Raw genomic sequence first — 27,829 nt, forward strand, 5'->3', positions numbered from 1 at the left:
TGTAGGTATCATTACTTTTTAGATATTTTCACATTTTTACAGTTTTTGCACGTTGCAGTTCACCATGTTTGACTTTGTTGTTTTTGGCAGCTTGTTGTCAGAATTTTGGTGAATTTTTAGCAGATTATTGTGTTTTTGTTGTGTAGTCGACTCTGTGACCCACGAGTTAACCCTCCTGTTGTCTTCATTTATGGGCACCAAAAATATTGCTTCCTTGTCCGGAAAAAATCCAAACATTCAGCTAAAAAATTCCCCAAATTTCTGAAAATTTGCAAAACCTTCAGGAAGAAAACTCCAATAATTCCTTAAAAGTTTCCCTTAAAAGTTTTATTTAAACCCCCCCCCCCCCAAAAAAAAAATTTGGCAAGAAAATTCTTGTAAATATTTCCAAAAAATGAGTAAAAATATCTAAAGTGATTCCATATATATCAGTAAAACTTCTAATATTTTCTTTAAGAACGTTCATATAAAAATCAACCAAAATCCAGCAAAATTTACATGTGAATGTTCTTAAGAAACATTTTTTACATTTATTTCTTTCCACCAAAAAATGTTAAAAGCTTTCCCAGAAATGTTGGAAATTTCATCGTCTTCTTCTTCTTGACTGAAAGTGTTTCTGTCGGCGTCTCTGACTTTTCTTTCTGTCGTCTGACTCAGTGTTTCTGTGAATCACAGCAGAACGTTTCTACACTCCTCTGTCGACGCGTTCGCTGGTTTACATTCACATTTTCCCACTCCAGTACATGTAAACAGAAACCAGCAGAGTTTCAGTCCAAGCTGGAGGCTCAGATCACAGCTGAAGTACACGGATTCACTCACTTCACAACATCAGGGGGAAATTAAAGAAGAAATCTGATGTGTGGAAAGTCTGACCAGAAAAGGTTCCAGATTTTACTATACTGACATGAAATCTGTACAAAATGACTGATAATTTGTCAAAAAAATTACTTGAAACTTATCCAGAATGAGTAAAAAGTAGTCCACAATAACTTAAAACGTGTCCATAATGATTTGAAAACCTGTTTAAATTTAGGAAAAATTTTCCAAAATGTCGGTAAATAAATACCAACTGGCCCTTTAAAATGGAAAGAACATGCTAAATTTTCAATCAAGGTTGGTGTTTTGGACCCATAAAGTTCCTGTAAGTGTTTATCTATGGATGGATCCATATTTCTACTAAAATCCAGTCTTTGGTCCACATTTCTCCAACTGTTGAGGCTCTAACATCAGTAGAACCTGATGTGTTAAAGTTTGTCCAGACAAGGTTTTTAGATATTTTATTTATTATATAATCAGGCTCTCAAAGGGGAGGTTTCCCAGCTTTTTAAAATAAACCAAATGACTTTGTTTCCATCCCAGCGTTGCGCCGCACCTCTGACTAATCATCGTCGAGATCGATTCAAACAGGTTGTGCGGCAGCATTTAGCCTCGTCCTGATTTGTCTGATGCAGCATTCAGGGAGTTGTTCCTCTGAAGATGAATGTTCAGAAAGGAGAGGGTTAGTCAGATGATCACTCCTGAAACAATAATCTGCAGCATTTTTGACAATCAGGCTGACATTTCTGAAGCTATAATCTACATTTTCCACCTTCTCACCTGTGATTGTTGCTGCTTTTCAGAGTTTTTTCAAGTTGGTAAACTAGAAATCTTAAAATTTCACTGCCTGCCAGATCAGAAATGGACTTTCACTACAAAATGTTGGACTTTTTAGGATGTCTATGACTATTTTATGATATTTTAAACACCAAATCCCCGACTAAATACAGTATTCATGCTAACCACCTAACTGGCAAATCCTAGCCCTGCAATCTCTAACCCCACTAACCATAACCCTACCAACTCTAACTCTACTAACCCCACAAACCTTAACTTTACTGACCTGAACTCTACTAACCTCAACCCTAACAACCCTATTAACTCTAACCCTACTAGCTCTACTAACTCTAATGATCCTACTAACCCTAACCCTACTAACCCTACTAGCTCTACTAACTCTACTAACCCTACTAACCCTACTAACTCTACTAACCCTACTGATCCTACTGATCCTACTAACCCTACTAACTCTACTAACCCTACTAACCCTACTAACTCTACTAACCCTACTGATCCTACTGATCCTACTAACCCTACTAACTCTACTAACCCTACTAACCCTACTAACTAAACTAACCCTACTAACCCTACTAGCTCTACTAACCCTACTAACCCTACTGACCCTACTGATCCTACTAACCCTACTAACTCTACTAATCCTACTAACCCTACTAACTCTACTAACCCTACTAACCCTACTAGCTCTACTAACTCTACTAACCCTACTAACCCTACTAACTCTACTAACCCTACTGATCCTACTGATCCTACTAACTCTACTAACCCTACTAACTCTACTAACCCTACTGATCCTACTGATCCTACTAACCCTACTAACTCTACTAACCCTACTAACCCTACTAACTCTACTAACCCTACTAACTCTACTAACCCTACTAACCCTACTAACTCTACTAACCCTACTAGCTCTACTAACCCTGCTAACTCTACTAACCCTAATGATCCTACTAACCCTACTAACTCTACTAACCCTACTAACCCTACTAACTCTGCTAACCCTAATGATCCTACTAACCCTACTAACTCTACTAACCCTACTAACTCTACTAACCCTACTAACCCTACTAACTCTACTAACCCTACTAGCTCTACTAACCCTACTAACTCTACTAACCCTAATGATCCTACTAACCCTACTAACTCTACTAACCCTACTAACTCTGCTAACCCTAATGATCCTACTAACCCTACTAACTCTACTAACCCTACTAACTCTACTAACCCTACTAGCTCTACTAACCCTAATGATCCTACTAACCCTACTAACTCTACTAACCCTACTAACTCTGCTAACCCTAATGATCCTACTAACCCTACTCTCTACTAACCCTACTAACTCTACTAACCCTACTAGCTCTACTAACCCTAATGATCCTACTAACCCTACTAACCCTACTAACTCTACTAACTCTACTAACCCTACTAGCTCTACTAACCCTACTAGCTCTACTAACCCTACTAGCTCTACTAACTCTAATGATCCTACTAACCCTACTAACCCTATTAACCCTACTAACTCTACTAACCCTACTAACTCTACTAATCCTACTAGCTCTACTAACCCTATTAGCTCTACTAACCCTACTAGTTCTACTAACCCTAATGATCCTACTAACCCTACTAACTCTACTAACTCTACTAACCCTACTAACTCTACTAATCCTACTAGCTCTACTAACCCTACTAGCTCTACTAACCCTACTAACTCTACTAACCCTACTAGCTCTACTAACCCTACTAGCTCTACTAACCCTAATGATCCTACTAACCCTACTAACCCTACTAACCCTACTAACTCTACTAACCCTACTAGCTCTACTAACCCTACTAGCTCTACTAACCCTACTAGCTCTACTAACCCTAATGATCCTACTAACCCTACTAACCCTACTAACTCTACTAACCCTACTAACTACTAATCCTACTAGCTCTACTAACCCAACTAGCTCTACTAACCCTACTAACCCTGACTCATCTATGAAACCCTGATCCATGTGTGTGATACTGAGTCCTGTACTTCATAAATCTTCCCTCTGACACAGCTGGATGTGGTTTGTGTGTTTTTTGGTCGTCGTTGAGGGAAACCCTGACAGAGGCGACACGACGCTTGAGGCAGCAAATGTTTGAGCCGAACAACGGAGTTATTATCCATGGAATCCTCATAGATCAGGGATCAGCTGGGAAACTTGAGTAATGATGGAGCAGTTTCGAAATGACATCAAGACTGATTTGTTTTTTTCTGGTCTGAATTATGTAACAGTTTGAAAAAGGATGTGAAATCTGGTGACAGCATCAGTCATGAACCACAAAGTCATCAGCTGCCTGACATCACACAACTATTTCACAACTACCAATACCAAGCAGGAAGAACTGGAGGTTCACAGGTTCAAAGTCAGGAGTCATTCTGGACCGCTTTCCAGTCATTTTGGACCAATTCTTGAGTTATTCTGGGAAACCGTTTGTTGTTTTGAAAAGCTTTGGAGCCAGTTTGGATCAGTTCGATGCATTCTGAATAATGTTTAGCTCCTTTCAGACTTTTATAGATTTCATTCCGGACCACTTTTAAGCCATTTTAGATCATTTTTCAGTCATTTTGGACCATTTTAGAGTCATTTAGACCATTTTTGAGTAATTTTGAACCACTTTTGAGCTATTTTGGACTCTCACCTGTTCATCTCTTTATTTATGCTCATTTTTTAACTTTTATAGGAATATAATGTGAAGCTAAATGCATAAAACTACCTGGAAGGACATTGAGCTTTACTTTCAGTGGAGTATAACTGAACAAATATTAAACATCGCTGATAAATTATCACTGTTTCAGCTGATAAGACAAACTTGTTAATGTCAACACATTTAGCAGACAACATTATCGCTCTAGTCGTGTTTCTGGCCACAAGATAAGAATAAAAGCAATATTTACTCTTCTTTTAGTTCCGTTTTGCTCCTCTGATACAAAACGTTGATAAAATCTTTACATTCGAGAGCGATTTACAGATTAAATATAAAGCTTCCCTAATTTATAGATGTTTTTTAAGGTTAACCTGCTTAGAAGAAAAAATACTATGAATATTTTCAGGTATAGACCCAAAGTATTTTGCTTTTAGTCGACTTTTTTCCATTATTTCTGATCCTCAGAACTTCATCAGTCCAGCAGATAGAACCATGACATTTAGGAGGAGAAACACACCTGAGTTCTGATAAAACTGACACCAGATCAGTTTAAATCCATCCAGGAGTCTCAGGCTGAACAATAAACCTGGTTTATGTTCATTTTCTCCATAATCAGCTTTGAGCATCAGTATTATGGGAGCAAATAGCATCTCCAGTGATGCAGTGACTGCCATTCATAGACATTGAAGTGCTGCAGTTTTACTGCTCAAACTACGATACATCCCATAATACTGATGCTCAATGTTGGTTATAGAGCAAATGAACAGAAAACAGAATTAGTATTTAGACTGTAACACATTTTTTTGGCTAATTTTGTAATTTTTTTAGTAATTTTGGACAAACTGAAAACATTTGACATAATTTGGTGAATTCTGGAGCAATTTTGACTATTTGAGGCTTCATTTGTACAATTTTTTACATTTTTTGGTAATTTTGGGCAAATTATGAGACATTTTTGAAAGTTTGTGGCTCATTTTATACTTTTTTGTCATTTTGTACAAATTATGGACAATTTTATTTGTACTCTTGGACACATTATATGGCATTTGTGACACTTTTGTGTTCTTTTTGGAATTTATTGCGTAATTTTGGACGAGTTTTTAAACATTTTACAGCAACTTTGGACAGATTTCAGCTAATTTTTGACCAGTTTTATTTGTCCAGGAAACCAATGATTGTTTCTACGACACTATGACATTCAACTGCTGCAGTTTTACTGTTCAAACTATGATATATCCCATAATATTGATGCTCAAAGTTGGCTCTTAAATGTATTGCAAAATGTGGAGTCACATTCAGGAAGGGTTTATGTCATTTTGGACCACTTTTGGGAACTTTTCTCATATTTGTGGATTTTAAACGCAATAATTCATCAATGTTCTGCTCTCTAATTCTAATTTCCAAAGTGATAAAGCTGCTTTAATATTCAGGTAACTGGATTTATAAGATTGATTGGATGTTTATGTTTAAAATTCATCTGTTAATATTGCAGAACACACTCCAGCATTGATCCTCCTCCCTGCTGCTTTCAGGTGTGTTGACTTAACCTGTGGTGACATAATTCATGCCCCGCCCACCTGAGTGGAACAGGGCAGGCAGAGCGAGCCAGTCGCACAGGTAGACACACCTGAAAGCTGGCCAAACAGGAGGCTGGAACACACCTTTTCCACCGGCAGACAAACACCGATTCACCTTCGACAACCGGCTCAGTCTATCAGGTGCTAAACCAGGTGCTAAACCAGGTAAAACGCTCCACATGTGGTCCAATAAAAGACCAAACGACGCTGCTGAGCAACACACAACACTAAATAGGTTTCTGACACACCTGGTTTCTTATCCGTAACCCATATAATTAAAGAGATAAAGACTGAGCTAAAAATAACCTCCAAACACCCAGTGAGTCACCATTTCAACTTTATGTAAGTGTTCAGGTAAGAAAAAGTCCGTAAAAGGTGTCTGAAGGAGAGGAAACAACAACAAGTAGGAGTTAAATAAGAGATAAATTAGTTTAAAGTACAGCAGCAGCTCAGTTTGAAGCTCTACAGCCACATTTCAACACCAAAAGACCAAAATAAACCATCAGAAATAAACATATGGGAACCACAGAGAGACACTGCAAACTCATGAGCCACATTCAGGAAGGGTTTATGTAAGTTTGGACCACTTTTGAGTCATTTTTACGATTTTTTAGCCATTTTGGACCATTTTAAGTCATTTTGGATCATTTGTCAGTCATTTTTGACCAATTCTTGAGTTATTCCAGGAAACCTTTAGTTGTTCTGAAAAGCTTGGGAGCCAGTCTGGATCAGTTTGAGGAATTCTGAACGATGTTTAGCTCCTTTCTGACTTTTATAGCTTTCATTCTGGACAAATTACACGAGTGAAGCGAATGCTGAGCAGCTAAATCACATTACAGCTTATTATAAGACACTTGTAGAGAAACAAACGCTATAAAGTCACTCCAGTTTACAGCCACAAAGAATAACAAAAGGTCATGAAGACAGAACACACACCATAAAGTCACCGTAAAACTCAGAGAAGCTCTGTCACATTAGAGGACATCAGAGGATGCTTAAACAGATAAATAAACTATAAATTAACTCAAAAATAAGGCACCAAAGTCACAAGATAAAACACTGAAGGTATAATACATAGATATTCAGTGAGATAAATACCAAAAAAATAAGTGTAAACTCAATTTACAGCACCAACGTCTCAACAAAAGCCACTAAATGAAACATATATTGCCGTCTGATGATATATAAACACTAGAAAATGATTATTTGAAGTAGCTAAATTATATTATAATTCATTACAGGACACGTTAGAGATATAAAGTCACTATAAACTCAGTCTGGAGTCACTGTTTCAGCCCCTACAGGAATAATATATGGACTTCTGAACACATGACACCATTTTGGAGAAGCCAAACCACATTAGAAGTCATTATATGAGCATTACAGGACATCCTCAGAGATGTAAACACTAAATATTCCCAGAAGTGTCACATAAAGGACACGAAAAAGATAAACAAACACTACAGAGTCACTGGAAACTCAACGTCAAGTCGCTAAATTGCATTATAATTCATTATACGAATGTTAGAGGACACTTACAGAGATATAAACACTATAAAGTGACTTTAAACTCAATTTTAAACACTAAAGTTGCACTATTGACCACTAATATAAAGAACACATGGACATCTGAAGAAATATAAACACCATAAAGTCACCGCAAACTCAGTTTGTAGCAGCTATGTCACATTATAAGCCAATACCTGAATATAAAGGACACATAAACAACATAGAACTCAATTAAAAGCACTAAAGTCACACTACTGTCCACTAAAAGGAGAATATAGGGACATCTAAGGAGAGATAAACACCAATAAAGTCATTATAAATTCAACATAAAGTCATTAAATCACATTATTCCAGATATAAACACTATAATGTGACTTTAAACTCAATTTAAACTACTAAAGTCACACTATTCCCCACTATAAAGAGAATGCATGGACATCTAAGGAGAGATAAACACTATAAAGTCACTGTAAACTGAGTATAGAGCACCAAAATCACAATATAAGCCAATAAAAGAAGAATATAGAGACATCTAAGGAGACATAAACATCAATAAAGTCATTGTAAACTCAATTTAAAGTCACTAAATCACATTATAATCCATTATGTGAACATTGTAGAACACCTACAGAGATAAAAACACTATAAAGTGACTTTAAACTCAATTTAAAGTACCAAAGTCACACTATTGTCCACTATGAGGAGAATATATGGACACCTAAAGATAGATAAACACCAATAAATTCATTGTAAACTCAACATAAAGTCACTAAATCACATTATTCCATTTACTTTGTCTTAAACACCAGTTCCACTGGGCCCAAAACAAAACCAGAGCATGATACTGCCACCACCATGCTCCTCCAAACATATTTCTGCTCATTCTGGGCAAATATGTTGGTTTTTGTATCATCTGTCCAAGATAAGAAGAATATATAGACACCTAAGAAGGAAAAAATACCAATAAAGTCACTGTAAACTGAATGTAAAGTCACTAAATCACATTATAATTGATCACGTGAATGTTGTAGGATAAATACAGAGATGTAAACACTATAAAGTGAACTTAAACTCAATCTTAAACACAAAAATCACACTAAACGACTATAAGGAGAATATGTGGACATCTAAAGATAATTAAACACTATAAAGCGACTTTAAACTCCATTTCTAGCAGTTATGTCACATTTTGAGCCAATATCTGAACATAAAAGACAGTTAAAGACACATAAACAACACAAAACTGATGTAAACTCTACTTGTAGCACCACAGTTCCAACATATATAACTCTAAAACTAAAATAAAGACATTTAAAGGCATTTAAACACCTCAGAACCAAACGTAAAGCCAACCTGCAGCCGTTAAAACATTACGGGTCATTTCCACACATTACGGCTGGGTTTAGGGCTCTATAGCCGCTATAAAGGACCCGAAACTCCACATAAACTTCCAGATCACTCAGATCAACACCGGTTCTGGAGGTTCGGTCCAAACAGCAGCTCTACTCGGTAAAACAAACACCAGAGGCCCGGAGCCGGACACCGCCTCCTCCCCGGACCCGAACCCGCCTCGGCTCACTGCCTGCGGGCCACCAGTGCAGCTGGACCCCGGTAACATGTCGGCTCGTCCACCTTCGTCTTACCTGCATACCAGGAACTTCCATGGTGGCTTCGACGGGACGCCCTGTTCCTCCTCCGGCTCGGTCCGGGTCGGTGAGCTGCTGCCGGGAATGAATGTCGCGTCCGGTAAAAGTCCAACACGGAGACGGTGGAGGTTCGGTTTCGAAGGAGGAGATAAATCCGGAGAAAAGACGGTTTCTTAGCGCCGGCGGCGGCTGACAAACTCCGGAGAGTTGGAGCGGGAGGAGGAGGAGGAGGAGGAGGCGGCTTTAGAGGCGGAGCTACCCGGGGAGGAGCACCGGGGACCGCCGTCCCCTGCTGGAGCTCACCGGAACTACAGCACACCTGGTCAGACCTGGACACCTGGACAAAATGTGACGCACCTAAGACACTGCATATATATTTACACAGTATATGTATGGACACTGTCATAAAAAAATCTCTATGTGTGTGTATATATATATGTATGTATATATTTATATCTACATATACATACATACATATATATATATATATATATATATATATATATATATATATATATATATATATATATATATATATATATATATATATATATATATATATATGTATGGACACTGTCATAAAAAAATCTCTATGTGTGTATATATATATGTATGTATATATTTATATCTACATATACATACATATATATATATATATATATATATATATATATATATATATATATATATATATATATTTATATATATACAGAGAGAGAGAGAGAGAGAGAGAGAGAGAGAGAGATGTGATAAGATGATATATTAATCCCACAGTGAGAAGTGTGCAATCTTATAGCAGCAAAGATAGAGCAAATATTGAAGGAATTAAGTATAAAAATAAACCCAAAAACACACGCACAAATGTGTGGTATCCCACTGATAAAGTACTGTTATTGTTCACATTGTACATACGTGGAAAGACTAAGGAAAGCACATGTATTCTAGAAAAATAGAAATTGCACAATCTTTTGAAAGTGCAAAATCTTCATAATTCACATGATTGTTGACTTGTGCTTTCATGTATTTCTGATAGGCAAATATTACCAAATCTGCTGGGTCAGAAACTTGAATTGTGCCTTTTGCTGATGCAGAAAGTTGAGTTTATCAATTTTTTTCAGTTTCATGGCCTCTTAACTTCTCCTGAGTGATTCTGATCGACTACAACTGCTGACTCCTCTGAGCTAATTTAAATAGAACCCATTTGATCCATTCATTAAAATCATGACACACAGTTGTGAAGAAAAGGTTAGATACTCTAATAAAGTATATCATGTCAGTCTTGATTTTCTAATGACTTCTGTAACTCTGAATTTTCTAAAATGAAATCATCAACACACATAAACCTTAGTCACAAAAACAATCATGCATTTTTGTTCTTTAAAATATTTATTATTGGCACACATGACAAAATCTGCAGGGTCAAAAACTTGAATTGTCACTTTTGGTGATGCAGACAGTCGAATTAATCAAATTTTCACAGTTTCATGGTCTCTTAACTTCTTGTGGGTGATTACAATCAACTACAGCTGCTGATTCCTCTGAGCTAATTTAAATGGGAACCATTTGATGCATTTATTAAAATCATGACACAGTTGTGAACTAAAGCTGACTACACTTATAAAGACCGCATACATCACGGCAGTCTTGAGTTTTCAGTGACTCCTATCTGTCTATTTTCTATGAAATTATCCTTGAAGCCCATATGTCCTTGCCATAAAAAACAAACCAACATGACTTGACTACAGCTGCTGACTCCTCTTCTGACTCAGTTTAAATAGGCCCTATTTGATCCATTCATCAGACTCAGACACAAACATTAAAACACAGAAACTCAACCATCACATTCTCAGTCCTTAACTCATAAACTGAGTTTGGAGCACCAAAATCACAATTAAAACCTCTAAATGATGCAATACGCCCCTCCCACAGTGACAAACCTGTTTATCAGACAGTACAGGAGGCGTTTCTTTCTGCTAATAAATGCTGTTGCAAAATGGTCTGAACCATTAATTGTCAGTCAAATGTTTTTTGATTATTTGTGAACATTTATTCAGCTGATACAGTTTTATTTGCCCTGCAGACACACTGCATATGTGAAATATAAGGAGTACAGTGCAGATAATACCAGTATGAAACAAATGTCTGTACAAGTTCAGCAACTTTGTGTATAATCTAATTAAAGATAAATACTTTGTGGAATATCTATTAATTCAGATTTTACCTGATTATCCAGTTATCTGTAATATGTATCTGCTGCAATCGGATGCTATTTTTAGGATATTTAATGAAGCCATGCAAAGTTGTACCTTCATACTAGAAATAATTTCATAGCTGGAATTAGTGGTTGGCGTCAACATCTGCCAATATTAGAAAAATCTTCTTTTTATTAATAAGTGATTATTTCCATGATAAATAATTACAAAATTTGGAAAGACCTGATTATAATCAACATAAAAAAACATTAGTTTTTTTTACTTGTAATAAAAATGTCTGCAAGATATATCCCATGGACTTCAAAGGTCCCTCAGTTATAGATTGACCCGAATAATTTTCGAGTCATTTAGGACAAATTTCATGTCATTCTGGACTACTTTTCCATAATTTCATCATTTTCAAGTCTTTCTGGATAGGTCAATATGTAACTACGGGAATTTTTGCATCATAGTTGATATTTTAGTGATATCCAGTCCTTTTTTTATTCATAAGTGATTGTTTTCATCATAAATAATTCTGGAATTTGTAAAGACATGATCATAATGAACATAAAAAAGATTAGTTTTTTTTTTTTTTTTTTACTTTTAATAGAAATGTATGCAAGATATATCCCATGGGCTTCAAAAGTCCCTCAATTATATATGGACCCAAATGTGCCTTTTTTAGGGTAATTGTATCGTTCTTGAGCTCTTTATTTTGAGTGAACTGGCCCTTTAAGAATTTATGCGTCACTCTGACAGCCAGGAAGCGAGGATCGGGTTTCGACTTGACGTCTCCCGGAAGCGGAGGCCAGGGGGCGGAGCCCGGCAGAAGATGGCGTCGGTCCGCTGCAGACGGGATCCCTGCGGAGTTATCTGTCTGATTTTAACTTATTTCTCCGTCTTCTACGCGGACTACGTGGTCATACAGTATGTCCTCATCCCCGCATACTCCGGCAGGTCGGTGCTTTGTCTCTTTATTCCGATTAAACCTCTAAAATCGGCGACATGGCGCCTCTTCTCCATTCATCTGACAGCATTTAACGCTAACCTCCATCAGCATCTCCAGCCTCTTTTCTCCTTCTAACAGTGTTTTTATCACAGTAACGTCTGTTTAAAGGCTTTTATTTGTGTGTTTGTGATGGTTTTGTGTTGAAATGACACCAAATAAATGTTTTTCTGTTTGTTTACCTCCTGAGGCGGCTGATCCGTCAGGTTTCCGTCTTGACCGGGCTCCATTCAGAATTCCACTAATTTAATTTTTTTGTGTGTGTCTAACAAAGATCTGAATCTGTTCAACCACTCGAACCACTGCGGTTTCTAAACCAAACTTTAATTCGGCATACATCAGACATGATGTGAATTCTGTCTTTGCTAATAATTTAAACTTTTCTGAGGTGATTTTGTGGGTCTTCCTCCACAAACTGAACAGGTCCTGGCAGTGAAAACCAGTTTAAATATAAAAAATTCAACTAGAAACGTTATCTAAACATAAGTACAGGTGATTTTGTTTGTGTTTTTGTGACGATTTAGTGTTTAAATGACACCAGATGAATGTGGTTTTCTGTTTGTTTACCTCCTGAGGATCCAAACAGTCCGTCAGGTTTCCGTCCTGACCGGGCTCCATTCAGAATTCCACCAATATAATTTTCTTTTGTATGTCTGACAAACATCTGAATCTGTTCAACTCGAACCACTACGGTTTCTAAAACAGCAGCAGGCAGACTTTAATTCGGCATACATCAGACATGGAGTGAATTCTGTCTTTTCTGATAATTTTAACTTCTATGAGGCGATTTTCCGGGTCTTTTTCCACAGACTGAATAGATCCTGGCAGTGAAAAAGAGTTTAAATCTAAAAAAAAAATCAACCTTAAACGTTTTCTTTAGATAAGTACAGTTGATTTAGCTCTTCTAGATTTAATTTAGATTTTTCTGCTCGTTTACAAGTATTTATTGTCCTTTTTTAAAATTACACTGTGGTTCTTGCGGCTTGATACTGTGTGAAACTGTTGACATTTGTGCTAATAACAGCTGAATTCCACATTTATGATGGATAATACAGTTTTAAAACATTTTATTAAAATTGTGAAGCGGTTTAGCACATTACAGAGCAATGATCTGTCTAATCAGTAAAATCTGTGGTGTTTTGGTGGAATTTACAGCAAACAGTCTCATATAAATGTAAGAAATATAATAATAAATAATGTAATATTTTAAAATCACAACTAATTTTTATGCAAAAATGACAACAATTCCTTGTCATTTCTGGTTCTCATTTCTTAGGATTTTCTGCTTTACTTTGTCCTATTTGATAATAAGTTTAATATTTGAGGATTTTATTTCATTTTTTCCTGACTGAGTGAACAAAATAAACTCTATTTTCCCCACGAAATAAAGTTTTAACTATTTTCTGACATGTTATAAACCAAAGAATTATCCTTTTCGTTTAAAAAATTATCAGCAGATTACTGATAATTTATAATAAAAATAGTTTGTTGGCATTTTTATAAGCAAAAATGACAAAATCATGGTTTATTCCGGCTTGTGAAGTGTGAGAAACGTCACTGTAAACTAAATATTTCTGAGTTTTGGACGTTTTGTTGAACAATATGTGGTGTGTTTCTCAAAATTCTCACATTTTTTGAGTGAATCTCATCCTGAAATGATAAAAATGATGACTCGGGAGGATAGATGTGATGTTTTTTGTGTGTTAAACATGTGATTTCCCTCTCTGCAGTGTGTGGTGTACTCTCCACGGCTCCGTCTTCAACCTGATCCTGCTGCTGCTGCTGGCCTGCCACTCCAAAGCCGTCTTCTCAGATCCTGGTCCGTTTAAAACCTCGACTCTTCACTGTTTAGGGATTTATTCTGTCTGCTAACGTCCCAAAGAAACGGTTTATCAGGCCTGTAAATTATTAAATGTCCTGAAAAATGACATTTAAGAAGAATCTGGATAAAACCACAGTTAGAATGTAGAACGTTCGTTGTTGGAAAAGGATGTTTGATATTTTAGTTAAAGCTTAAAAGACAAGAGCAACAAAAAGGAAACACAAAAACAACAAAAACATGAGAAACGACTAAAGTCAGACCAGAAAAACAACAAAAACAAGACAAAATATTACAAAAACAAGACACAAAGTGACAAAGAAATGGACAAACAACAGAAGCGACATAAAAAGCAACGAATGAAGCAAAACACAAAATGACAAAAACAAGACAAAAAGGAAACACAAAACAACAAAAACATGAAATAAAATGACAAAATATAATAAAATAATTTTAAATAATTTAACAACTAAATTTGAAAAAATAAAATTCTTGCACAGAATAAAAATGAAAAATGAGGTAATGTAACAACAAAAATTATTACTTTAAATTAAATAATAAAAAATAAAATAATACAAATAATATTATTATTTGTGTTATTTTATTGTATTATTATGCGTTTTAATTTATTCTGTTTACTAATTTACATGATTTTGACCTAATATTTATTAAATGCATTTGTTGAACAGAAAAAAATAAAATTAGGTTGACATGCAGATAAATAAAAGAAGACAAAAATATTTTAAATATTTTTTTAAAATAATTTTAAAAATAATTTTATTAAAAAATAATTTTAATAATATTAGAAAAAATAATTAAAATAGTTATAATTATATAAATTAACAAATTAAATACAACTATATACAAACAAACCTCAGGAAACGCTGCTGTTTTGGACATTTTATTATATGAAGTCAGTTTGAGAGGATTTGAGTTTTTAAAAAAGTGTTTTTATTAAAATATTTTGGCAGCTAATTGGGTAATTTATTATTAATTTTAGTTAATAGTTAGACTGAATGTCATCAGTCTTGATTGTTCAGACGTTTAGTTTCTTTTCTGGGTTTTTATCTTAAAAAATGTACTTAAATGTGTAAAGTTCTTAGAGGAACATGTGTATAAAACGTCTGAAAACACCCATATAAGACTGATATTAATAATCAGATTGAGTTTAATGAATCTGAGAGGGAGAGAGACGTGAACTAACTCTAACTCTCTGGTCTTTTCTGTATTTCTACATCCAGGTATGGTTCCTCTCCCTGAAACAGCCATCGACTTCTCAGACCTTCGATCTCAGTCGACTCGGATGAATGAACGGGTGAGTTTAGACTTTAGATGAACTTTAATGCTCCACATCTGTTCACAAACATTTACTTCCGCTTCATATGTTTCAGATAGACTGAAGTGTGAAGGTGTGTTTCAGGTTTCTGGTCTAATAGGTGAATCTAAAACCAGCTAAAGTCTAATAACAGAGGGGATGCTGTTATTCTGTTATTAGCTGCTTTAAACTGTATTTATCTGCAGGTTCTCTGTGTTGACATCTTCTCAGCTGCTCTTAGCCTCTCATTATTATCTTATGAGCTCAGAGACTGAAGTCTGCTGAGTTCAGTCTGAAAACCAGAAACTCTGAACATCTGGTGAGAAGTTAAATCGTAACATCATGTTTTGTTTAACTCTTATGGATTCAGACCAGATCTTATGTTTGTAATTCAACAATACAGCAACTGACAACATGTTCTGTTGTTCTTCTGTTGTTGGCCGATAAATTACAAAAAGTCTGAGGAACTGACTGGTTTATGGGATATAAAATAATAAATACAACAGTCGTCTGTAGTTTTGAGGCTTTAGAAAGAGTAATAACTAAGTTTAAGTGGACGTTTGATGAACAAACTTCAGTATAAAACACAATGAGACACAAAACGCCAAAACCGAGACACCAAACGACAAAAATGAGACATAAAATGACAAAAACGAGACACCAAACGACAAAAATGAGACATAAAATGACAAAAATGAGACACCAAACGACAAAAATGAGACACAAAACAACAAAAATGAGACAAAACGACAAAAACGAGACACAAAACGACAAAAACGAGACAAATAGAACAGAATAAAGCGGCTGCAGCTGGTCCAGGGCTGATCGTATTTATTATTTCTGTATTTCAGGACTAATCAGACTGATTGTTTTCTGTTTCAGGGCTGTGAGGGATGGACGGTGTGCAGTCGCTGTGAAACCTACAGACCTCCCAGAGCTCACCACTGCAGAGTCTGCCAGAGATGCATCCGTCGCATGGACCACCACTGTCCCTGGTGAGAGGACGCTTCCATTTATCCATCCATCCTCCGTCTGTTCTGCCTCTCAGCTCCTCCGTCTGACGTTTGTCTGTTTCCAGGATCAATAACTGCGTCGGGGAGCTGAACCAGAAGTATTTCATCCAGTTTCTCTTCTACACCGGTGAGTAAACTGCAGCAAGAAAGAAGCAGAAAACCAGGAAATAAGGCTCAAAATTCAGACAAAACATCTGACAGAACCTAAATGACAAGACAAAGGAGTAAAGTCTGAACAGAATCTGAGATGTTACAGACCGTCTACAGCAGGGGTGTCAAACTTATTCCAGTTCAAGTTCCACATTCAGTCCAGTTTCATCTCCAGTGACCGGTAAAATCACAGCATAATAACCCATAAATAACTCCAAATTTTCCCTTTGATTTAGTGTAAAAATGTTCACATTTAAGGAATTATCTTTTCACTAAACATCATGAACAACCTGAAATTTATGAAGAAAAATAAATTCAGTTTAAGCAACATTCAGCCTCAGTTTTTCATTTCTGGAACTGATGATATAGTATTTTACTGTAGGATCAAAATGACAAAAGTTAGACAAAAAACAACAAAAACAAGACAAAATATTACAAAAACTACAAAAAATGAGACAAACAAGACGAAACAAAACAAAAAAGAGACAAAAAATTAGACCAAAAAATGACAAAAAACGACAAAAACGGGACACAAAACAACGAATAAAGCGAAACACAAAATGACAACAATAAGACAAAAAACACAAGCGAGACAAAAATGAGAAACAAAGCAAAAAAGCAGACTGACACAAGACAAAAAAAACAAAATGACAAACACGAGACAAACGACAAAAGTCAGACAAAAAAACAACAAAAACAAGACAAAATATCACAAGATACAAAGTGTCAGTGATGTATCAGTAATGCCACTGCTGCTGATGTTGTGGTTGATGCTGCTGATGTGGTTGATGCTGCTGATGATGTGGTTGATGCTGCTGATGTTGATGCTGCTGCTGATGTTGTGGTTGATGCTGCTGATGTTGATGCTGCTGCTGATGTTGTGGTTGATGCTGCTGATGATGTGGTTGATGCTGCTGATGCTGCTGCTGATGTTGTGGTTGATGCTGATGATGTTGTGGTTGATGCTGCTGATGATGTGGTTGATGCTGCTGATGCTGCTGCTGATGTTGTGGTTGATGCTGATGATGTTGTGGTTGATGCTACTGATGTTGATGCTGCTGCTGATGTTGTGGTTGATGCTGCTGATGTTGTGGTTGATGCTGCTGCCGATGTTGTGGTTGATGCTGCTGCCGATGTTGTGGTTGACGCTGCCGATGTTGTGGTTGACGCTGCCGATGTTGTGGTTGACGCTGCCGATGTTGTGGTTGACGCTGCCTATGTTGTGGTTGACGCTGCCTATGTTGTGGTTGACGCTGCCTATGTTGTGGTTGACGCTGCCTATGTTGTGGTTGACGCTGCCGACGTTGTGGTTGACGCTGCCGACGTTGTGGTTGACGCTGCCGACGTTGTGGTTGACGCTGCCGACGTTGTGGTTGACGCTGCCGACGTTGTGGTTGACGCTGCCGACGTTGTGGTTGACGCTGCCGACGTTGTGGTTGACGCTGCCGATGTTGTGGTTGATGCTGCTGACGTTGTGGTTGATGCTGCTGACGTTGTGGTTGATGCTGCCGATGTTGTTGATGCTGCTGCTGATGTTGTTGATGCTGCTGCTGATGTTGTGGTTGATGCTGCTGACGTTGTGGTTGATGCTGCTGATGTTGTTGATGCTGCTGCTGATGTTGTTGATGCTGCTGCTGATGTTGTGGTTGATGCTGCTGATGTTGTGGTTGATGCTGGTGATGTTGTGGTTGATGCTGCTGCTGATGTTGTGGTCTCCAGGCATGGCCAGCCTCTACTCCATGGTTCTGGTGGTGTCGGCCTGGATCTGGAGGATCAGGAGTGAGAGAGAAGGAGACGCAGAGAAAGAAGGAGAGGAGTCGCCCAGCAAACACCTGATAGTGTGAGTCCTCAACATCAATCAATCAATCAATCAGTAGAAGATCTATCAGAATCCACACCTGAACCTCAGAACCACTCAATATCATCTACAGGAACTTTATCAATGATCAGAGTTCTACCTTCATACTGGGAATATTTCCAGACTTCCAGGTCCTTGAAGTCCATAGAGGAGAACATCCCCTGGAGAAACTTCTACAGTAGACCTACCAACAACTTTAAAGTTCTAGAGTAGACCTACCCACAACTGGAGAAAGTCATAGAGTAGACCTACCGACAACTGTAGAAAGTTCTACAGTTGTTGGTAGGTCTGCTCTAGAACCTTCTCCAGGGGATGTTCTCCTCTATGGACTTCAAGGACCTGGAAGTCTGGAAATATTCCCAGTATGAAGGTAGAACTTTGCTTCATTAAATAAAGTTCCTATAGATAAAGAACCAGATGATTCTAAGGAGATCAGGAGGACGTTTCTTCAGATCTAACTGATTTTAAGTCTGTTTTGTTGTCTTTGTTTCAGGGCTCATTACATCATCCTGCTGGTGGAGTCGGTGCTGTTTGGTGTGTTTGTGATGGTCATCTTCTACGATCAGGTATAAAACTACTAATGATCTGTAGAAACATCAGAAGCAGCTCATATCTGGCCTCATGTTTCCAGAAACACATTTCTGACACCAACTCTTTCAACTCTGAGGGAGGTTTTTAACAAGATCTTCTAAAAGCAGCTGATCTAACAATCAGAATGTCTCACCGTCCCTCAGCTGGTCTCCATCATCACAGACGAGACGCCCATCGAGCAGATGAGGAACCGGCTGATGATCAAAGACCGGGGCTCCTCGTCTTCGTCCTCCTCTTCCTCCTCCCAGCCGCCCCATCATCATCCTCCTCACACCAGGAAGCCCAAGCTGGCTCTGCTGAGGGAGGTGTTCGGACGAGGTCAGTCCTGTCCACACGTTGGTCCACACGTTGGTCCACACGTTGGTCCACACGTTGGTCCACACGTTGGTCCACACGTTGGTCCACACGTTTGTCCACACGTTGGTCCACATGTTAGTCCACGTTTGAGCAGTCAGATACCGTTCTGACTACTGTCTGTGTGTTCAGCCTCTGTGTTTGTACTGGAAAATATATAAATACATATATATGGACAAGACAGAAAATGACAAAAACAAGACACAGAACGACAAAAATGAAACAAAATGACAAAAACGAGACACAAAATGACAAAAATAAGACAGAAAACGACAAAAACGAGACACAAAATGACAAAAATAAGACAGAAAACGACAAAAAGGAGACACAAAATGACAAAAACAAGACATAGAAGACAAAAACGAGACATAAAACTAACCGTGTTGTTCCTGCTGTGTTCAGGCTCGGTGTTCTGCTGGCTGCTTCCTCTCCACTCCAGTCCTCCATCGGTTGGCGGCGTCTCCTACTCTGCTCTGCCCGACTACGACGTCTGAGGACGGAGGTGGATGTGAGGGAAGATTCTGCCTAAAACCAAGTCTTATCTCTGGACCTGAGAGGAGGATGGAGGATGAAAGGATGAATGGATGGATGGATGAGTGAGTGAACAGATGAAGTGGTTTTCTCTCCAGGACCTCCACCAGAAGCTGCAGGGTGATGAGCATCATCTCCTGAGGAACCTAAATGTGAGAGTCGATCCTCTGTGGACGCTGAGGTTTGACTGATGTGATTTACACGTTTTATTACATTATCCAGACCATAATAGTCACATATAAAACCACTAGAACATCCAACAGAAACAAAAAAAGCAACACAACATCTCTGAGAATTAGAATAAATGAGTCACACAGTCCTGATTTATCCTTTAACCTCTGAACTCAAGCAGCTGTTTGTTTTTCTGTTTTTACTTCTGTCTCGTTTCTCTTCACTGTAGGTCCATTTTTCTCTCGACAAAACCAAGACACAAAACGACAAAACCAAGACACAGAATGACAAAACCAAGACGCAGAACGACAAAACCAAAACGCAGAACGACAAAACGAAGACACAAAACGACACAAAAGAGACACAATAACAATTTGATATGATTGATTTTATATGAAATCACACTTTTTTTTTTTTTTTTACAGTTTATGGCTGATAATCGGAGTATTTCTGTTAATTTAAATATCCGTTGTCTTTCAAAGCTGCCAGATGGTTTTTGGGTTTCAGAAGTTTAAAGAATAATCTAAGAGGGCAGATTTTTAGATAAACGTTTTAAAATCAGGAGGAAAAAAGCCCAAAAACAGCAACAACAGAAAGACAGACGTGACTTAATCCTCTTTAATTAAAGTCCTATTTTACATCTCAGTCAAACCCGGTGCTTTCTGGAAGGATGTGAATCTAAACTGTCCTCGTGGTTGTTGAACTGTGGAAGCCTGAAAATGAGTTTATCACTGATTTTATTATTATTTACAAGATGACAGAAATTCTTTGTTTAGTTTGGATCCCTGTCGAGTCGCAGCTTTAACTAACCGCTCCAAATGTGGATTTTTTTTACTGTTAATGTGGATATCAGATGTTTTTCACGAAGCTCAGCGAACTCACAGGTACAAAACAGGTCAAGCCTTAAATTTATTTCTGTTTTTTTTTTTTTTTTTTTTTTTAAAAAACATTTTTGATGACATGAAGCACAGCACACTTTATGGCCAAAAGCATGTGGACACCTGAATGTTCCACTGCTGTGTTCCAGCATTATTAGAGTTGGATTATCAGGTGTTTGGATTCGCTGTGTGCAGAGACCAGTGGAATATTTTCACACCAAACTGGGAACCAATTAATTACAAATCCTGCTTTTGTCATGTTAAAAAACTGGAAATGACATAAAGTCCAATTTAAACCAGTTAAAAACAGCCTGAGACTGTGTCCACATACTTTTGGTCACATAGTTTAATAGTGCAGTTAAATTAAACTGAATACAAACACCAAAAAATAAATTATGTAGGTAAATTTTCTCCTTTTATTTATTTTATCCTCAAATTTATAATTGTTTACTTAAATATCCACATCAGTAAATATTCCAACATTAATATTATTTAATTGATTTAACAGAAACTAAAGAGGTGGTTTAACAGGACGCTAAAAAGCAAACGGAAAACTTTTATTGTGTTTTTTTTCTTCTCCATTTCTGTGTTTATCTGAAGTACAAAGACGTTACAGATTTACTCTGAATCCACAAATACTTCTATATTTACACAAACAGGTGCAATTTCAGAGGTGAAAGGGGAACGCAGTGTTGTTTACTGACCTTAAAGTCTATTTTTGATCTGAGATGAAGTCGTGTTTTGTCGGTTCTTAACTTATTTATTGTTTTTAACGATTCCGTGGAGTTTTACATGACGGCGGAGCTGCCTTTGAACAAGCTGCTGCTTCTTTACAAAAAAATCTACAACCAAGTCTGTTAAACTCTCTGTGCTGTCACTGGAAGACCCTGGCTAACCACTAGCATGGCTAGGCTAGCAAATAGCATCTCTAGCCAAGTCACATCATTAGCATCTCTAGGCTAGCCACTAGCATTCCTCAGCAAGTCATTAGCACCCCTAGGCTAGCCACTAGCATTCCTCAGCAAGTCATTAGCATCCTTAGACTAGCCACTAGCATTCCCCAGCAAGTCATTAGCACCACTAGGCTAGCCACTAGCATCTCTAGGCTTGAGACTAGAATTCTGAGGTTATCCACTAGTATTACTAGGCTAGAAATAGGCTAGCGTCTAGCATCTCTAGTTTTGAGACTAGCATTCCTAGGCTAGCCACGAGTATTCCTTGATTAGCAACTAGCATCCCTAGGTTTGAGACTAGAATTCTGAGGTTATCCACTAGTATTACTAGGCTAGAAATAGGCTAGCGTCTAGCATCTCTAGTTTTGAGACTAGCATTCCTAGGCTAGCCACGAGTATTCCTAGATTAGCAACTAGCATCCCTAGGTTTGAGACTAGAATTCTGAGGTTAGCCATGAGTATTCCTTGGCTAGAAATAGGCCAGTAATTAGCATCCCTAGGCTTGTCACTAGCAGTATTATGCTAATGGCTTATATAGCTCGTCTAAGCTAGGGTAGCAACAAGAATATTTAAGCTAATCATTAGCATTTTGAGGCTAGTGAGGAGCATTTCTAGGCAAGTCACCAGTACTCTAAGGTTCTGATAGAATAGTCATTAGCACTCCTAGACAAATCATTAGCATTCCTAGGTTAGCAGTAGGCTAGTAACTAGCATCCTGAGGCTAATGACCAGCATTCCCAGGCTTTGCTAAGCTAAAAACTCTAATTCTTCGGCCTGTCACTTGGTTTCCGAGCATAACGACCAGCTGAGGGGTTGTAACTTCTTTAATCTTTGTTTTTTCTGTGAATTACTGCTTATTTTTACTTCTTTATATGGGTGGAGACTAGTCAAGGTTTTTCTTGTAAGTATGGTTAATTCAGAAGCTATTTTACAAGCGAACATCTTAAAAAATGTAGTCTTAATCTGTAGCCAGTGACCAAAGCTAAAAGAAACCACAAGTACCTCTGGAATGTACAGAGCTGTAATAGAGAAACTAAGACTTTTACTTTGAAAGTCTCATGGAGCTCAGATCAAAGGCAGCTTCACCCTCTGTGTGTTTTTATGTCTGTAAATAATTATTCTGAATCCTAACCTGAGCTGAACACCAGTTTCAGAGGCACAAGGGAACAGGATGCTTCAGATGATCTATTTTAACAAATGTTCCTCAGATGTTCGGATCAGAACCAGAACTGGTTTCCCCTGAAAAGTCTTGAATCGTGGCTTCAGTCACATGGAGCAGTCCGCCTTTTTTATTCCAAATGTTTTTACACACTAACCACTCTTTCAGCTGAGAACATTTTTACCAGAAAAACATTAAAATCAAGTTTGTCCTCAAAGTGAATATTGGAGAGAAGTAACGAGGAACATGCAGCGATGTCAGATTCACACTGTGAACAACGAGGCTAACGCATCTAGTACGGGTTATTATATAGCATTATAGTCAGCAGAATTTACAGGAAACTGGCCAGTAGCAGCTAAATTTAAGGTCTTCGTGGCTTTGTTCCATCTTCATTACACTGGAAAAAAATGCCCTCTCAAAACAAGAAAAAAACTACTTTTTTTAAGGAACTTTTACTTTCAAATAAGTGAAAAAATCTGCCAATAGAACAAGTGAAAATGGTTTGGTAAGATTTCTAGAAATAAGATATGATATTTAGAATATTGAGATCTTAAAATTAGCTGGGAAAACTTATTTTAAGCTCTATTTTACCAGGATTGTCAAGCTTAGGTGTCTTAAAATAAGCCAGATATGCTTAAAAAATATAGTAGTTTTTCACTCAAAAATAGATTTTTGCTTTCATGTAACCTCCTAATTTGAGATGTTTTAACCCTCCTGTTGTCCTCATTTACGGGCACCAAAAAATATTGTTTCCTTGTCTGAAAAAAAAATCCAAAAATTCAGCAAAAAAATTCCCCAAATTTCTGAAAATTTGCAAAACCTTCAGGAAGAAAATTCCAATAATTTCTTAAGTTTCCCTTAAAAGTTTTGTTTTTTAAAAATCCCCCAAATTTGGCAATTCTTGCAAATATTTTCAAAAAATGAGTAAAAATCTTGCAAAAAATCCTAAAAATATCTAAAGTGATTCCATATATATCAGTAAAACTTGTAATATTATCTTTAAGAACATTCACATAAAAATCAACCAAAATCCAGTGAAATTCGCTGGATTTTGGTTGATATTTATGTGAATGTTCTTAAACATTTTTAACATTTTTTTTCCCACCAAAAATGTTGAAAATGTGGACATCAGAAATTTCACTGTGAAAACAGATTTCTTTCCCACATTTTCAAACTTTAAAATGAGTCAATTTTGACCTGCAGGACGACATGAGGATTCAACTTATTTTGAGTTTTCTTGTAAAATTCAACTCAAACAAGATAATTTCCAGATTGTTTGACTGAACAAGATATTTAAGATGCATTGTCCTCCATCTGCTGAAATGTCTCTTGTTAAGTGAATTTATCTTAAATCCAGTGGGATGAGACATTTGGACTAAAAATAAGACAAACAGACTTGGTCAGATTTTGAGTTTCTGCAGTGTAGTCGCCCATCGAGGGCCTCTGACTGATTCATTGCTCATTTTGCTCACAGTGTGAATTAAAGCTGGAAGCTGCCTTATCGTTGTGTCTGGTTTTACTGCAGTAGAGGAACAAATACTACGTTCCCTGAATGTTCCCCATAACTCTGTGGTCCTCAGCTAGGTTTGGTTCCTGCTGTAGAGATGAGGTTCATGTTTTCTATGGATGATGTGCAATTGTGCTGAAGAGACGGTTTCTGAAACTCAAGAGTTCTTTTCTTCCTCTCTGGGTGAAACACAAGCAGGTTTGAAATGTTTCTGTGATGTTTGAGGTACACCAACGTTTTGCTCTTTTAATTAAGTCTTTTTTCTCCGAAGAGCGTCTGAACAGAACGTCTTTTTGTAAATTCTGGACGACAGACGCTCAACGTTTCTAACTGTGGATGTTTTGTTGATATCAGCTCGATAGCAGTTGATCTGTTTTCCGTTTGGTTTGTTTTTGTATCGTCGGGGTGCGCTTGTTTCCGTTCATCCAGTAAAAGTGACTTTTGTTAGCTAGAAGGAAACAAACGCACCCTTTTGGCTGTTCTCCAGACAGCGGGAAGGAATGTTTGTACAAACGAAGGAGGTCTGAAACTAACATTCAGCCAAACAGCTTTTCTGTTTGTCGGAGTGTTGATAAAACGTTCATCAGCTCACCCAGAACATCATCACGTCTGATTCTAAACCAAACATACCTCCATCTTCATGTTCTCCCCCTCTGCTCCGGAACATCTTCCTACGTTCGGCTGGTTTGGCTCAACGTTAGTTTCAGGTCCTGCAAACTAAACCAACGATGAGTTTAATATCATGTTTACAAGCGACTGATGTTTATTTATTCCATGTCTTAAAGCGTGACCTGTGTTTTATTGATATGCTGCTCTGGTTTGTTCAACCTGAAGTAAAACAGACGTCTTTTAAACTACGCAGCCTCCTCTGGTCTGTCTAGTCTGATTGGTTGAGTTCATTCGTCTATGGATTCTTTAAATCTGCAGTGACTGAAGGCAGTCATTGGTTAGATTAAGAAATTATCTTTTACAGCAACCTACTTTTCTATTTGTTCAGTATTTATATCAGGTTTGGCTAATAACACGACTGGATTTATTTAGACTAGCATCTCTCGTCTAGCCACTAGCACTCTTAGCCTAGCCATTAGTATCACAAGGCTATGCTAGGCTATTTACTTGCATCCCAAGGTCAGCCTTTAGCATCTTTATACCAGTTAGTACCATTCCTAGCTTAGAAACTAGCATCACTTGGCTAGAAACAGGCTTGTCACCAGCAACGTGAAACTAGTAACTAGTATTTCTAGGCCAAGCTAGGCTAGCAACATGTATTGCCAAGTTACCCAGAATCATTCTCATGCTAGAAACTAGTATTTCTAGGCTAGGCTAGCAATAAGTATCCCAGGCTAGCCAGCATCATCCTAATGCTAATGACTAGTATTTCTAGGCTAGGCTAGCTACAAGCATTCATAGATTACCCAGCAGCATCCTTAGGCTAACAACTAGTATTTGTAGGCTAAGCTAAGTTAGCAACAAGCATCTCTAGGCTACCCAGCAGCATCCTCAGGCTAATTACTAGTATTTCCAGACTAAGCTAGGCTAAGCTAGCAACAAGCTTCCTTGGTTACCCAGACTCATCCCTTTGCCGATGACTAGTATTCCTAGGCTAAGCTAGGCTAGCAATAAGAATCCCTAGGTTAGCCAGCATCATCCTTTAGCTAGTGACTAGTATTCCTAGGCTAAGCTAGGCTAGCAACAAGAATCCCTAGGCTAGCCAGCATCATCGTTTAGCTAGTGACTAGTATTTCTAGGCTAAGCTAGGCTAGCAACAAGAATCCCTAGGTTAGCCAGCATCATCGTTTAGCTAGTGACTAGTATTCCTAGGCTAAGCTAGGCTAGCAACAAGAATCCCTAGGCTAGCCAGCATCATCGTTTAGCTAGTGACTAGTATTCCTAGGCTAAGCTAGGCTAGCAACAAGAATCCCTAGGCTAGCCAGCATCATCGTTTAGCTAGTGACTAGTATTTCTAGGCTAAGCTAGGCTAGCAACAAGAATCCCTAGGTTAGCCAGCATCATCCTTTAGCTAGTGACTAGTATTCCTAGGCTAAGCTAGGCTAGCAACAAGAATCCCTAGGCTAGCCAGCATCATCGTTTAGCTAGTGACTAGTATTCCTAGGCTAAGCTAGGCTAGCAACAAGAATCCCTAGGTTAGCCAGCATCATCCGGACCTGATGGAGGTTCACCTCCTGTCTTAAAGCCTGAGCTGACCAGCTGGCTCCAGTCTTCACCAGGATCTTCAATAGTTCCCTGGAACTCTATGAAGTCCTCTCTACATTCAGATGTTCCACCATCATCCCGGTTCCCCAGAAACCCTCCATCACTGAACCACTACAGACCAGCAGCTCTGGTGTTGAACCACCTGAGGACCATAGTAGGACCCCTGCTGGACCTCCTGCAGTTTGCTGATCATGCAAACAGGTCGGCTGACGATGCATCAGTCTGGGGCTGGACTACATCCTGAAACATCTAGATGTTCCTGGAGTTATCGAGGATCCTGTTAATGGATTTTAGCTCGGTATTCAACACCATCGTCCCTGAAATCCTGTCCACCAGACTCTCAGTGGATCTCCAGCTTCCTGACAGACAGGAGGCAGCAGGTGAGGCTGGGAGACGTCACCTCAAACACCTGGACTGTCAGCTCTAGCGCCCCCCAGTGTCCTGTCTCCACTGCTCCTCTCCTTCTACACCAACGACTGCACCTCCAAGCACCTCCAGCTGGCCAACTCCTGAAGTTTAACGACACAACAGCCATCGGCCTGATCCAGGACCAGTCTGCATATCAGCAGGAGGTTGAGCAGCTGGAGATCTGGAGCAGTCAGAACAACCTGGAGCTGAACACCTCCAGACTGTGGAGATGATGGAGGACAGCCCTGTGTCAGCTGTGGAGTCCTTCAGGCTCCTGGGGACGACAATCTGTCAGGACCTGAAGTGGGAGAAGAACATCCTCCATCCTGAAAAGGCTCAGCAGAGGATGGATTTCCTGCCACAGGAGCTGCTGATCCAGTTCTACCTGCAGTCATCCAATCTGTCCTCTACACATCTGGATCAGCCCCACAGCTGGACAGAAACAGCCTGTAGAGAACATCATCAGAGCCCCCTGCTCTCCATCCAGGAAATGTTCTCCACTAGAACCAGGAAGAGGGAACATCATCAGAGACCCACTCACCGTGGATATAAAGTGTTCTCCCCTCTGGAGGCGCTACAGAGCCTGAACATAGGAACAGCTTCTTCTCTGCTGCCATCCCCTGATAAGCAGCTGAGTCCCTCCTGTCCAGCAGACAGCATTCCAGTGGACATGTCCAGGATGATC

The 27,829-nt window shown here is 38.4% G+C and overlaps 2 protein-coding genes and 1 long non-coding RNA gene across 6 annotated transcripts in view; 1 reads left to right on the plus strand and 2 right to left on the minus strand.

Annotated features, from left to right (window-relative positions):
- stk26 (serine/threonine protein kinase 26) overlaps positions 1 to 9,257 on the minus strand; it is a 35,095-nt gene extending 25,838 nt beyond the window's left edge. The window contains exon 1 of one of the 2 annotated variants that reach the window (XM_055007822.1): positions 9,020 to 9,257. In XM_055007822.1, the coding sequence (XP_054863797.1) occupies positions 9,020 to 9,040 (21 nt within the window). In that variant the 5' untranslated portion in view covers positions 9,041 to 9,257. The remainder of the gene's footprint in view (positions 1 to 9,019) is intronic. The other variant, XM_055007821.1, reaches the window with a different exon arrangement.
- A 2,779-nt stretch (positions 9,258 to 12,036) lies between these two features.
- zgc:77880 (zf-DHHC domain-containing protein) lies at positions 12,037 to 25,379 on the plus strand. Of its 3 annotated transcripts, none has more exons than XR_008600609.1 (10): positions 12,037 to 12,174; positions 13,954 to 14,042; positions 15,284 to 15,357; positions 16,240 to 16,352; positions 16,436 to 16,497; positions 18,240 to 18,360; positions 18,872 to 18,944; positions 19,113 to 19,287; positions 19,726 to 20,035; positions 20,255 to 25,379. XR_008600609.1 is itself a non-coding variant. In XM_055007783.1 (9 exons), exons 1-9 carry the CDS (start codon positions 12,050 to 12,052, stop codon positions 19,815 to 19,817), a joined length of 924 nt encoding a protein of 307 aa, XP_054863758.1. In that variant the 5' UTR covers positions 12,037 to 12,049; the 3' UTR covers positions 19,818 to 25,379. The 3 variants fall into 3 exon arrangements, 1 of the variants encoding a protein (XP_054863758.1); XR_008600610.1 differs by having other exon boundaries at positions 19,726 to 20,006; XM_055007783.1 differs by having other exon boundaries at positions 19,726 to 25,379.
- On the minus strand, positions 16,174 to 19,841 carry LOC129348143 (uncharacterized). The gene is made up of 2 exons (XR_008600611.1): positions 19,703 to 19,841; positions 16,174 to 16,506 (listed from the first exon to the last, which is right to left on the minus strand). It is a non-coding gene; the product is annotated as an uncharacterized LOC129348143 (long non-coding RNA).
- Positions 25,380 to 27,829: the final 2,450 nt, after the last annotated feature.

Source organism: Amphiprion ocellaris, chromosome 23, assembly GCF_022539595.1.
Source record: "Amphiprion ocellaris isolate individual 3 ecotype Okinawa chromosome 23, ASM2253959v1, whole genome shotgun sequence".
Lineage (NCBI taxonomy): Eukaryota > Metazoa > Chordata > Actinopteri > Pomacentridae > Amphiprion > Amphiprion ocellaris.

Bases quoted from the DNA above. Each gene is read 5' to 3' on its own strand.
- zgc:77880 (XM_055007783.1), top strand. From the start codon at position 12,050: ATGGCGTCGGTCCGCTGCAGACGGGATCCCTGCGGAGTTATCTGTCTG. The intron at 14,043-15,283 runs GTCCGTTTAAAA...TTCTACATCCAG, and splicing joins AGCCGTCTTCTCAGATCCTG to GTATGGTTCCTCTCCCTGAA. The intron at 15,358-16,239 runs GTGAGTTTAGAC...TTTCTGTTTCAG, and splicing joins CGACTCGGATGAATGAACGG to GGCTGTGAGGGATGGACGGT.